Source organism: Thunnus maccoyii, chromosome 7, assembly GCF_910596095.1.
Source record: "Thunnus maccoyii chromosome 7, fThuMac1.1, whole genome shotgun sequence".
Lineage (NCBI taxonomy): Eukaryota > Metazoa > Chordata > Actinopteri > Scombriformes > Scombridae > Thunnus > Thunnus maccoyii.
Window position 1 is genome coordinate 14,305,275 of NC_056539.1, and position 12,239 is coordinate 14,317,513.

At 40.9% G+C, this 12,239-nt stretch overlaps 1 protein-coding gene across 1 annotated transcript; it reads right to left on the minus strand.

Moving 5' to 3' along the window:
• Positions 1-4,634: 4,634 nt before the first annotated feature.
• Positions 4,635-8,237, minus strand: s1pr3a (sphingosine-1-phosphate receptor 3a). The gene is made up of 2 exons (XM_042417161.1): positions 7,992-8,237; positions 4,635-7,185 (listed from the first exon to the last, which is right to left on the minus strand). The coding sequence occupies exon 2, from the start codon at positions 7,072-7,074 to the stop codon at positions 5,875-5,877; it is 1,200 nt and encodes a 399-aa protein (XP_042273095.1). The 5' UTR covers positions 7,075-7,185; positions 7,992-8,237; the 3' UTR covers positions 4,635-5,874.
• Between the last annotated feature and the right edge of the window lie 4,002 nt (positions 8,238-12,239).

Consider the following 12,239-nt stretch of genomic DNA (forward strand, 5'->3'; position numbering starts at 1 on the left):
ACAAGTGTGTGTGTGTGTGTGTGCGTGAGTGTTTGTGAGCGTAAAAGAGAGAGACGATGACATTGGGGGGGGCCGCTCTAGTCCCATTTTTCAAACAAGGCCCCCCGGGGAGGGATATGAATAATAACGACTGTGGCAATGCAGCATGTAAAAATCAAACAAATATCACGCTCATATTTCTCTGCCTTTTGTATAGCTCTTACCTTGTGTCTGCTTTTGGGACTTTACAGTTTTTCTATCAGCTAATTTCTGTTATGCTCATGAAGTCATATTTTTATGAGTTTGTGTGGGTTGGAACAAATTTCATTACATTATACAACAATTCTGTGTAAATTGTGAAATGCGCTCAACTGTGCATATGTGTGTGTGCAGCTGTCATATCAGAATCAGAATCTGTGTAATGTCAGATGTGGTGGGTGTCAACGATTATGCGGTGACGGCAGCTGTTAATCTATCAGACAGGCTCGGTGGAATGAACACCTGTGATCGCCACAGAGCCAGAAGACATGTTCGGAAAACACATGGAAAACACACAAACATGCCTTACAGATTCACAAGCACACACAAATAAGGGTGTTCCATAGAGATAGAGATTGAAAGCGAATTCCTGACCTTGGAAAGCTGATTTTTGGTGTTTTTGATCACATCACACAATCTTTCAGCAGATGCAGTCGTCCCAGTAACAGTCATGGAATTTTAGATGTTCGTAGATGGGGTTTTTTCTTAGCACTTTAAATTTCTTTTATGAATAGGCTTATTTTAAGTCCAAGGTCGTGAATGAACTTCCAATCTCATCTATTGAGCCATTGTTGATGAGAAGTTGTTAAAGTGCTCAGAAAAAAAGGAAATTTAAGCAATTCTGTGACAAATAGGCATACTTCATCTGATTGAAAGATTCAGAACACTTCGACTAAACAGACCTTGTGGTGTGATTGTTTTGTCAAGATTAAGAGAATTAAGAATTAAGAAATATAAAATTATCAAGTCATCCTTTTAATAGGAACACCTACTGTTATTAGATAGTTACCAGGAACACAAATATGCCACCATTTTGCCCAGTTTTCTATCAAGACAGAAATTTTGATCTTAAAAGGTCATCCAAGGTGAAAGGTCACATAAAACTTTAAAAGGAGGGTTAATATTTTACGTTGCTGTCTGACAAAGAGATAAGATTTTGTTTCTTTAAGTTCATGTTAATACTTTCTTTCAAAGTTGATATTCGGTACATTGTTGAAGCATACACGTTGGCCTTTAACTCTTCAACCACACTGAAAGGTTATCACGGGTTTTTCCCCGCCTCCAGTGACTCCTTCACACAACATAAACCTCCAGGCTGCTTGCATGTACAGAGACAGGGAATCAGCCAGCTGTGCACACACACTCAATGCCACAAGTGAGGGTCGGGACACGCATATCAGACTAAAAGCCGCCGTCCTCCCTCTCACTTATCCCCTATCCCAGACATGCTAATCCCTACAGTTGTGGCAGGCAGGCGTGGAGGAGATAGATTGGAGGTCAGTGCGAGCAGGTGTGAGCATGCCGTCAGGCCCTGCCAGAAGACTGCAATCAGAGAAGGTTTAGAGAGAAAGCAGCTGCTGTTATGGGGGGGGATTTGGGAAGAGGGGAAGAATTTTGAAGAGATTGCTTATCCACTCCTGCCACCTATGTGTTACGATAGCATGGCGTTCAAAGGCTGGTCACAGACATAGAAGTTGAGATTCTGAATCGTTTCATGCTACTAAACAGACTAGTTGCAATCAGATTGTTGTTTCGCAGAAAGTTAATCGATGGCAGTTTTGACAAAAAAGTCATCATGAAGGTAATTTATTAAGCAAAAATGCTTTAGGCTTCATAAATGTGAGGATTTGATGTTATTTCTGTTTCAAATATGTGTAAATTAATAATCTTTGTATCTTGGACTGTTATTCAGACAAAAGAAATCATTTGATGATGTCTTAATGGACTCTCAGAAATTGATAAGTGCATTTTTCACACTTTTCTGACATTTTAAAGGTCAAAAAATAATAAATCAGCTGGTAATAATCATTAGTTGCAGCCCTACAAGACGACACATTAGGCCATGGACTCCCATATGATAAGAAAGTATCCCAGGGGTGTCCACTGGAAGGACGTGGAAAGGTGTGAGTGAGAAAGTGGTGATAAAATGATTTAGCCAAGACGTTGAAATGATTCATTGAGTCCACTGAGTCTACTTGACACTAGACAAGAGAATTAATGGCAGTGGGGTGTGGAAGGGGATGCTGAGAGGAGTGTCCACCAATCCACATCTCAGCTAGCTCCTTCAGACATCTTTCTATAAAAATGACCTTTGCCTTCGCTCTCCACAAGCTTCTTCCCATCTGCTCCCTGGATAAAGCCCTCTGATCCCAGGGAGCTTATCACCAAAGTCTGCCTGGGTCTTCACTTTCTTTGTTCCACGTGTAATTACACTGCATTGAATGAGAGCGCTGTGGAGGTGATGGTAGGGAAGAAAAATCATTACACACTAGACAAACGTGTGTGTGTGTGTGTGTCTTTTCCGGTGAGAGTGGTACGACTCAGCTATAGAGGAGAGAATGGCTTCAGCTGGGGCTCCCTGCGTGAGCGGTAGCCTCAAATGGGACCCCTCGCCGCTCTCCGCCTGGCCCCACTCCACCTCTGAGCAGCTTCAAAAAGGGGACTTTAGAATGACAGAAGTGTTTCATACTGGCACATTCAGTGGTTCGGACCAGATGGAGTCTTTGTTCTTTCTCTCAAATATACACCCACATGCATGCGCACACACACATGTCTGTCTGAAAAAAAAAAAAAAACACATGCAGATGCACACACATGGATACACATTTCCTCAACACACTAGCAGTGTAAAGCCAGGATCATGATGACAGGGGGTGGTGTGATTCTCTTGTCCTCTGTCGTGTTCACATTAGTCATATGCAAATAAGCATTGTGCACAGAGAATGACACAAATCCACCATGCCTAAATCCTCAAAGAAGACTGGTGACGGCTATTTAGTTAACATGATTTATTAAGGTGTTTGACCCAGTTAGCAAATGGGTTTGTTTCAGGTGTTTGCAGGAAGGGAATTTTATCACACGAAGAAGAAAACATGGACGAAAAGAAATATGTTAATTCGTACTAAACGTGCTTGAGCTGTTTTCTCTTTGTCTTGATGAAGACTCTAGGCAAAGATGATTGAATTTGTGAGTCTGCTGAGACTGTTAGTCAGAGAATGAGCATTTTTTTTTTTTAAATTTAAAACATTTTTTTTTCTTAAGTTGTACTTTTGACATTGTAGAGTTCTATCATACTCAATATACTTATTTTTTATATTTGCATGTACCTATGTACTAAATGCTTTCTTTTTCAACTGATTTTCTAGAATAAGACAACAAAAACATTTTAATCGAACTAAATTTGGATCAGGATAATGATGGTGCTCAAGATGAAGAGGAAAACAGGTTGGACAGGAAGGAAATGGAGTCGAAGGAGAGAGGGTTTCACTGACTGTAAATGACTATACTCCGTACACAGCTCAACATTTTGGCATTTCCTAATGTTCCAGATGGCATAAGGCCACGATCATCCCCGGCTAATTCAGGAAAGAGTGTTCAAACATTTCTGACAGGAAGCAGTCAGTGACCTTTAAGCTGGAGATGCTCGACTGGTATCGCATCCTCGCTGTCTTTTTCCATCAGTACTGGAGGTGCGGAACAGAGACACATCCTTTAACTGAGGTGAGCATGAAATGCCAGTCTGTCACCTCCTGTCTGGTCTCTGCTATGCAATGTGGTATGAACAACAAACTCTGCTGCTATCTGCCCATCTATCGGTTCAGTTGAAAATAACCATCACTGCAATGGGTTTTCTGGAACAAAAACAAACATGTGGATCAAAGGTCTTCAGCATATAGGAAACAAACCTGGATCCAGTGTCTGATCATTTCTCGGAATTCATAACACAAAATGCCACATCAATAACTTTCTTTGATTAAACGCATCCAGTAAATGTGTGATGTGAAAATCTTTATGCTGTTTAAATCAGTTTGGTTACCTTACTCGTTTAGAATCTCGGGTTTGGCACATTAAGTTCCACAAAACTCACAATCACAGGACATATTTCACAATAACAGGAAACTTCAAAGTGAGATTCATGCTATCTGACCTCACCAGACCAAAATCCCCTAGTTAAGATAAGTATCAAGAATTTCTCTTCATTATTCATAACTGTCTGACCCAGGTCTACCTATGAATGGGAATAAGAGAGCATCAATCAGCTTCTCATTAGGATATTAAACAGTACTAAAGGTTAAGTCAGATGACATCTCTCTCCTCATGTCTGAATAGCAAATGATTAACTGACAAATTAGAGCAATTCTACATTAATATATGTATGGCTTATGTTTTAATAAGAACCTACAAAGGACTGACATAAGCTAACATCTACCATTCATATGGAGGAAAAGGGGCAAAAACGCTCACAAAGGGTCAAATCTAAACACAAAATATCACTCTTTCCTGTAATTGTATCTATGCAGAGGATCAGCACAGACACCGAGCTTGGATGAGAGGTAGAGGATTGAGAGCGGGCGAGTCATTGATTTAATATCACAACATGACACGTGAAAATCTCATAAAAGGGAATAGGATTTTATTTTATTTGCTATATAATGGTATCAGGCACTACACCACCCTAGGCAGAAATGTAATTTACAGTCTACTACCATTAAATAATTCACATCCATCACTCCTATTCACTAGTGGTTAGTTGATGTGTGAGTGGTTTCTAGATGTGCTGATGAAAAGCAAAAAAAAAAAAAAGTCCATAAGTGTAGTTATTAGACACGCTAATTCAGCTCACAGTGCAGCTGATGCTGACATGTACAAATTAGAGTAATGAAAGATAAACCACATGTGGTAATGAGTACAGCGGTAATGTCTTAAGTACTGTAACTGCCACTACATTCAGAACCGTTTTGATTTAGGTAACAAGATTGCTTTTCCTCTGACGCCACCATCAGGACAAACTTTACATTTCGGCCCCACTAGTGGTAAGGATCCAACAATAGCAAGGTTGGATCACCTATTTTCCTTCATCCAACAGTTTTGTTTTCTGGTGTGTAATTAGCATGTCAGCCTCATGTGGTCTCTAGTCTGATAATCAACCTTTAGTGTCGTTTTCTCTCACAGTGCATCTCAAATCATTACAAAATCCATAATAAAGTCCCAGTACCGTGACGATTTTTATGCACACAAAGCAAAAAGTATACCTTAACAGTTTATAAGGTGACAAATGTTTTCACAGAAAATAAATAGTTTGCCAAGTCAAGTTGTGGAAAATGCAGGTGTTTTAAGAGTGCGTGCATATAGCACATGCAAAAAAGTGCCCCAATTTCATCTTTTCTGCTCAATAAAAATAAAATAAAAAAATAAAAAAAACCACAATGATAGACACAATACTAGTGAAGTTCATGATACTGTGTTGTTGTCTGAATTATTATTAAGCCTATAGTTTAACAGACATAGGTTGAGCTAAGAGATTTGGGGCTTCTTTAGTCTGTGTCCATGAAGCTATTCTATTATTTTTCATAGATTTGAAATGTTAAATTCTCGTGTAAGACAAACACAACATTTCATTTACTTTGGTGCTGTGAGTAATATTGCTGAGTTGTTGTAAATAGTGGCTTTAAATAATCTTGATTGTAATCTAATCTACAATCTGGATGTTTTTGGTTCCAACTGAATGTCTTAGCTATTTCATCATTACTTCATCCTGTCCGTGCTACACTGGCCATAGTGCATAAACAAAAGGTGGCTGATAGCAGGGATATGTCAATTCTGTGTGACTGTAAGGCCTCTTTAAGGTGCTTTGACTCAGAATTTGCTGAGGGGCGGCAGCGCCCCCGCCTTCACAAGCACAGCTGAGAGCAGGTCTGCGGGCCCAGAAGGGTGGGGCACAGCGGTGGCAGAGGGGTCTCCATGCTTGTTGTCAGAGTTCATAGGTGTGGGAACCTTCCCTCTATTCATCGTGGACTTGCCTGTCCCACTGCCCCCTCCTCCACCCAAACTGGTCTTGCTGTTCTCTGCTGTGGGGATGACAGTACCCAGGTGGGGGTTGCCCACCACAGGCGCCCCAGTGTGCTCCAAGCTGGTCTGACAGCAACACAGCAGCCGGAAGAAGGCAGCCCTCATCTCCCTGCTGGACAGAGTGTATATGAGAGGGTTGAGGGCAGAGTTGAGCACAGCCAGGGCGATAAACCAGTCCACCTGGTAGAGCACAGGACACTTATCTGGGCTACAACCCACATCCAGCAGCAGCAAGAGGAAGAGAGGGGCCCAGCACATGACAAACACTCCAAGAACGATAACCACAGTCCGCAGCAGGGCCAGTGAATGCTCTGAAGGCCGGCTGCTGACCCTGCGGCCGCTAGAGGTCACCAGGCGGTAGATCCTGATGTAGAGGATGATGATGGCTACCAACAGGGCACTGAAGACACTGATGCAGAAGGCCACATAACTCTTAGCATAGAGCGGCAGCACAGTGGAGCAAGAGGCCAGATTGTTCAGGCAGTTCCAGCCCAGGCTGGGCAGGGCACTGAGCAGCACTGATACAAGCCAGCAGGCCGCCAGCAGTCCGAGAAGTCTCCCCCGACCTGCCGTCTCACAAGGACGCAGACGCACCATAGTCATATGCCTCTCAATCCCAATGGCCAGAAGGCTGAATGTGGAGGCACTGAGGGCCACAAACATGCTCCCTTCTCTGGCCAGCCACTGCACTGGTGTCAGGTAGAAGGTTTTGCGTCCTGAGGTAAAGATATTAACCACATAAGCCACACCAGCCAGCAGGTCTGACAGTGCCAGGTTTCCAATGAGAAAGTACATGCGGCTATGGAAGCGCTTGTTCCTCCAGAGAGCAAGCAGGACAGTGACGTTCTCCAGGACAATCAGCACGCAGATGAAGAGCAGCACAGCCATCTTACAGGGCCCGCTACTACGAGGCCGGTCCCACTTCCCTGAGTGGTTGTAGTGGCTGACGATAACAGAGTTCATCCCTTCCTCAATTACGGTCCCCATACTGCCTGCCCTTCCTGGCCTTCCTCGGTCACACAGCAGAGGGCGCCACAGCACTGGACACTTCTCAACCTGGCAGTGATACAACTGACATCATACAGCCTTCTCAAGGACCTGCCAATCAAATGTTTAGTTTAGGGATAAAATTTACTTTTAAAAGTTACTTTGAAAACTTTTAAAGTAAAAAAAAAAGTTACTTTCAACAACATTTTGGTTAATTTAAGTAAGGAGACATATCTAAGAAGAGTTTTAAGAAATGAAAGCAATGTTATATTAAAAAACAAAAGGAAAAAGCATCACTGAGGTTAAAAATCTCTTTTATAGAACTGTCTTTGGCAAGATAGCAGCAGCACTTGTACAACACAACATGTAAAGCAGACTTACAAACATATGGAAATAATAGGAAAATAGAGAGGAACCTGTATATTACAAGTTTTTTTGTCATTTCTGTGGTAGTTACTGCTGTTCGTAAAACCTATGCCATAAATACTATAACTTAACTACTAAATAAAATAATTTCTAGTGAAAGTACGGCGACTCATAGATAAAAGTCGATGTAAAATGTTTTAAAATAACCCTAAAAATATGCTTTAGGATACAAGTAATCCGGAGGTCGGATTAACGGATTTTTCTCAAAATTAATCTCAATTATGTGTATAACCAACTCATAAACACTATGAAAAACTGAATACTTATGGGCTATTCTATATTATTTATACTTTTTATATGACTTTTATGATACTTTCTATATGAAATAAAATATGTAACACAAGTTTAATAGCAACAAGATGCATACTCATGAAAATTTGAGTAACTTCTCTATTCTGGGAAAGTTGTTCAAAGTTGTCATGCAAGGTATCTGCAGTTAGTGCTTTATTCCTTCTTTTATTCCTCACTCCAACTACAGTAACTTATCGTACCTTTCGGTGTTATTGGCCTCATCTAAACATCCCAGCGCTGAGGCAAGATTTGCAGAGCTTGGTAGACCTGTATTTTTTCTCTCATGCGTAAAGTTGCTCTGCTACAAAATATATGAGTGCCAAAAATGGAGTATAATCGACGTGTAATTAAAAGTCCATATCTTGTCCTCGCCCGTAAAGAAAGGTTCATATCATTAAAGTACAATCCTCCAAACATCCAGACTGTTCTGAACTTTTCAGCGTCCTCTGTGCACTGAGACTCTCTCCAGCTTGGACAGTCCCGCTCACCCCTCCCAGCCTATGGGGCGGGATCATCCCTACCTCTCCATTTAATTTTTTTTTTTTTTTCACCATTTATTATGAGTCAGAAGAGATGTCGGAGCCAAGCGTCTCCTTATGCCAGATATTGTGTCAGATGTGTCACTTCTTGTTTATACCACCGCTTTGTATTTTCAAACAAGTAGCCACAATGAGTTTGATTGATTGGATTGCTTTTTCAAGTGGAGGTTAAAGAGTTTTGTTTTTGTCCCTTGTGGACAAAGAGCAGCTGACTGTATTGACAAGAACACCTAATTTGTCTGTCCCAACGTGTTATAAAACCGCGGTACTTACTTGTCCCAACACATGTTACAGTTTTTTGCCCCAAGGCCTCATGTGCTCCTTAAAGTTGTGTCATCTGTAATGGCATTGTACACCTACTGTTTTACTCTGAGCTGCACCTCAGGATCCCAGTATATCAACTTCATATTTTCATTTTATACTATACAGTATATTGTTGGTGCATATGTTCAGGCATTTTCAACCAGCTCTGCCTTCTCAGTCTATTTTGAAAAGGTGCGGAGAGCAATCATATCAAAAGATGACAACAGTTTCATGAAAGAAAACAAACACATATGTGTTTATTTTCCTTTCTGTTGAAATCACACCCATCTACTGACAGTGCCAGCAAATTTACAACCCCTTTGATATCTGTGATCTGATGAGTCATTGTTTTTCGTGTTAAAAAAGCGCTGGAAGGGGGAAGTGGGAAGGTAAGAGTCACACATTCTTTCCCCTTTTATGCACTTTTCTATGGTTTTAAATTCTGAAGAAATATGTTACAGATAAGGAGGAGAGAAGAGTATGGGAAGCTAAATATGACAACAGGGTATATGGAGGTTTCATTATGTTGCATGTCCAGCTACAAAAAGCAGCTCAGGTCATTAGGTCACTATCCTGTGGATCAGTCTGCAAGAATGATGTTTTAGTCATTGCAGAACAAGATCATTTACGAGAAAATTTAACTGCAAAAGCAGTTGATCCTCTACTGACTACTGAGTGGCCAGCAGAGTAAAGACTGCAATTATGTGAAGTAATTCCTATGTCATCATGGCATGACTGAAGCAAAGTTGACTGTTGCTGAAAACAGCAGGTTTGCTCTGTCAACCAGTACTGCAAATATAAAACTTGTCCTTGAATTCCTCAGTGTTTCCCCGTGGGTACCAATCAGACCTTTCTCACAGAGAGACCCAGTGATGCATGACTTCAGGAGCCAAATGACTTGAAGAACACTAGGGAGAAACCACATCTGGAGGTCTGTGTCTGACCTGCAGACACCTCCTCTTCAACCCTGCTCTGAGCTGGATTTTTATTGTGTTTAAAAATCAAAATGTACGTTCCCAAAAGCTGTTATTCCAACCGCTGGATGGTGCAGTGGCTGGAAACAGAGGGTAGGGGCTGTTATTTCTCATTGAGTGTTTATGCCATGCATTTTATTACAGCTTTCCCACATGATGGTCACTGACTTTATGTACCATAACACACCCAGGGGAGAGGATGTGTTCACATTCAGACTGGTAGAGAGAGAATGAAAGACAGAGAGAGAGAGAGGCTGTGAGAGAGGTCCAAAGAAAGTTGGTTGCGCAAAAACAGGATGGTTGAGAGTAAGTTTGAGAGAATGGGAAAAAAGGTTGGGGAGAGGGGGGCAGGAAAATGAGGCTTGAATTAAGGAGGTCAATAGGTGCAGAGCTTTGTCTTTTATCGCTACAGTCTTTTATTTATATGTAAGTTCATTTGCAATTGGCATTCTGCAACATGCACAACAGAAGGTTTATTTCCTTCCAGTCTACTTCTGTTTATTAAGCTTCAACACCTCAGTGACTCCAGGTGACAGGTGGTTGTGAGTACTGGCACTGTAATATTCAACGTGGCTTTATAAAGAACAAAGAAAGACAAGCAATTCAATTAAGATTTTATTTAAAAGATGTGAATGAGCTTGAATGGCTTAAGAATACATATTTTAAAAGTAAAATTAAAGGATTTTGATCAGATTTCCAATCGGCATGAAAATGAATGAATGAAAACTTATCTGTTTCGACTGATTTGTGCCCACTAGGTTATTGTTTAAGGATATAAAAGACAAATGCATATAACAAAATTTTATAAAAAGAATGAAAAGTAATGAATCTGTCCTTTTCATAACAGAAAAAGATGATGGTATGGTTGAAAAGTGGCTCTAAAGTTATGAGAGGAGCTTTGCTTTCTTTTTTTTTCATTTCTCTTTGCTAGTGTTGGCTCTGTTTTCCAAACTGTCCATTTCTTTTTATTGTTTTGTTTTTGCACTCTTTATTTTTGCTGGATCAAATAGGCTAGGCACTGAAGAGGCCAGAAATTGAGACTGTGATGGATGACAGCACTGGCTAACAGTGACTAACAGCGTAACAAATGTTGATAAAAAGAGGGGGAGATGGAAAGAGACAAGAGACTGAGGAGCGACAGAGCAGACAGTTTTCTCTTATTTTCTTTCTCTCTCAGTCCCTCTGGTATCAACGACTGTGAGGAGTTACAGCCAGTCTGGCCTTCTTGCACATGTCAGCCCAGGCATTGCAGATTAATGAATGACCCCTGGAGCTGTTGACTTTACCCTGAGCAGCAAGAGATGTACAGACCCTCTGACAACCCATTTATAACCATATGAAAACACACCCCAAAGGCCTTGGCTGTGTGTTGTTGCAAGCTGGATACAGACTTCCTGGATGGTTGGTTCTGTGTTGGAAGGAGGAAATGTAGCTACAGGTCATCATGAAAAAAAAATGGCCTTGGAGCAAAGTCCGGTAAAAGGTTGTGTAACGGTGATGCTGTTGATGCGTGTTTCTACATCTTTGTGTGTGGTGTGTGTGTGTGACAGCTGTGTGTTTACTTGTGCAGTATTGTGAGACAGGGCAACACTGACGCAGGATTGGATGGTGAGTTAGATGTTTGGGAATGCGAAATGTAATGGGAACAAAGGAGGAGCTGCAGTGGTGGAAAAGGAAGGCCTCTTGGGCTGTCACCCCACTGCCCTCCTAAAATTTACCCACACCCACTGAAATATTTTAACAAAAAATATACAACAACACTGTAACCACGTACTATTTCAATATGATATAGAGATGGTTATAGACTGTGTCTGAAATTCCTGAACTAACATGCTATTTAGTACGCTAAAACAGTGTGTGAGATTTTTTTAGTATGTCCGAAACCTTAGTATGAAACCAGTAGTACATGAAGTGCATACTATTTCTGGGGAAATATTACAGTATGCAAGCACTGGAGACTACACCGGCATAAATATCCCACAATGCAATTCAGTAGTAACAAAGACAACAACAACATAACAGACAATGGCGGACAGTGACTAAGGCAGCTCTGGTGTAACGTCAATAACGCTTCAATTTAAGCAAGGTTTCACTTTGCTAGACATAATACATTTTTTAAATTAGTGCAGAGTTAATGGTTGGCACGGGCTACCATGGTTACACTTCTCCAACCGTTTAGGATGCTCTCAGAAAGTGATGTGATAATTACAGCTCAGTGCATCTGAAAAGACACATACTACTGCTTATTCACACAAAAATACGTTGAATGATAGCACACATATTGGGTATGTAGTACACAGCATGCGATTTCAGATGAACATGTTGAACATGTTGCTAGTAGCAACCCCTACAGTTCTACAGCAACACTATTTTGTCAGATCTGTGACTAAGCAAATATTGACAGTCATCTTTTATCTACCCCTCAAATGTCTTTGCTGGAGCATTATCTTTGCGTATTCTTTTTATTACAGATGATTTATGATTGTTGATTTGTGATTTGTGAGAGTTTGCAATTTTGCTAAATTCCCGCATTCTTTTCCGCATGTAATGGCCAAATCAACAAACCGCTTGTGATTTGGACCCATTGTAGCATTTTGTGTCGTGGCAGTACAGCATGTATTCAGCAAGGAGC

Coding starts and splice junctions, on each gene's coding strand:
- s1pr3a (XM_042417161.1), bottom strand. CDS start 7,074: ATGGGGACCGTAATTGAGGAAGGGATGAACTCTGTTATCGTCAGCCAC.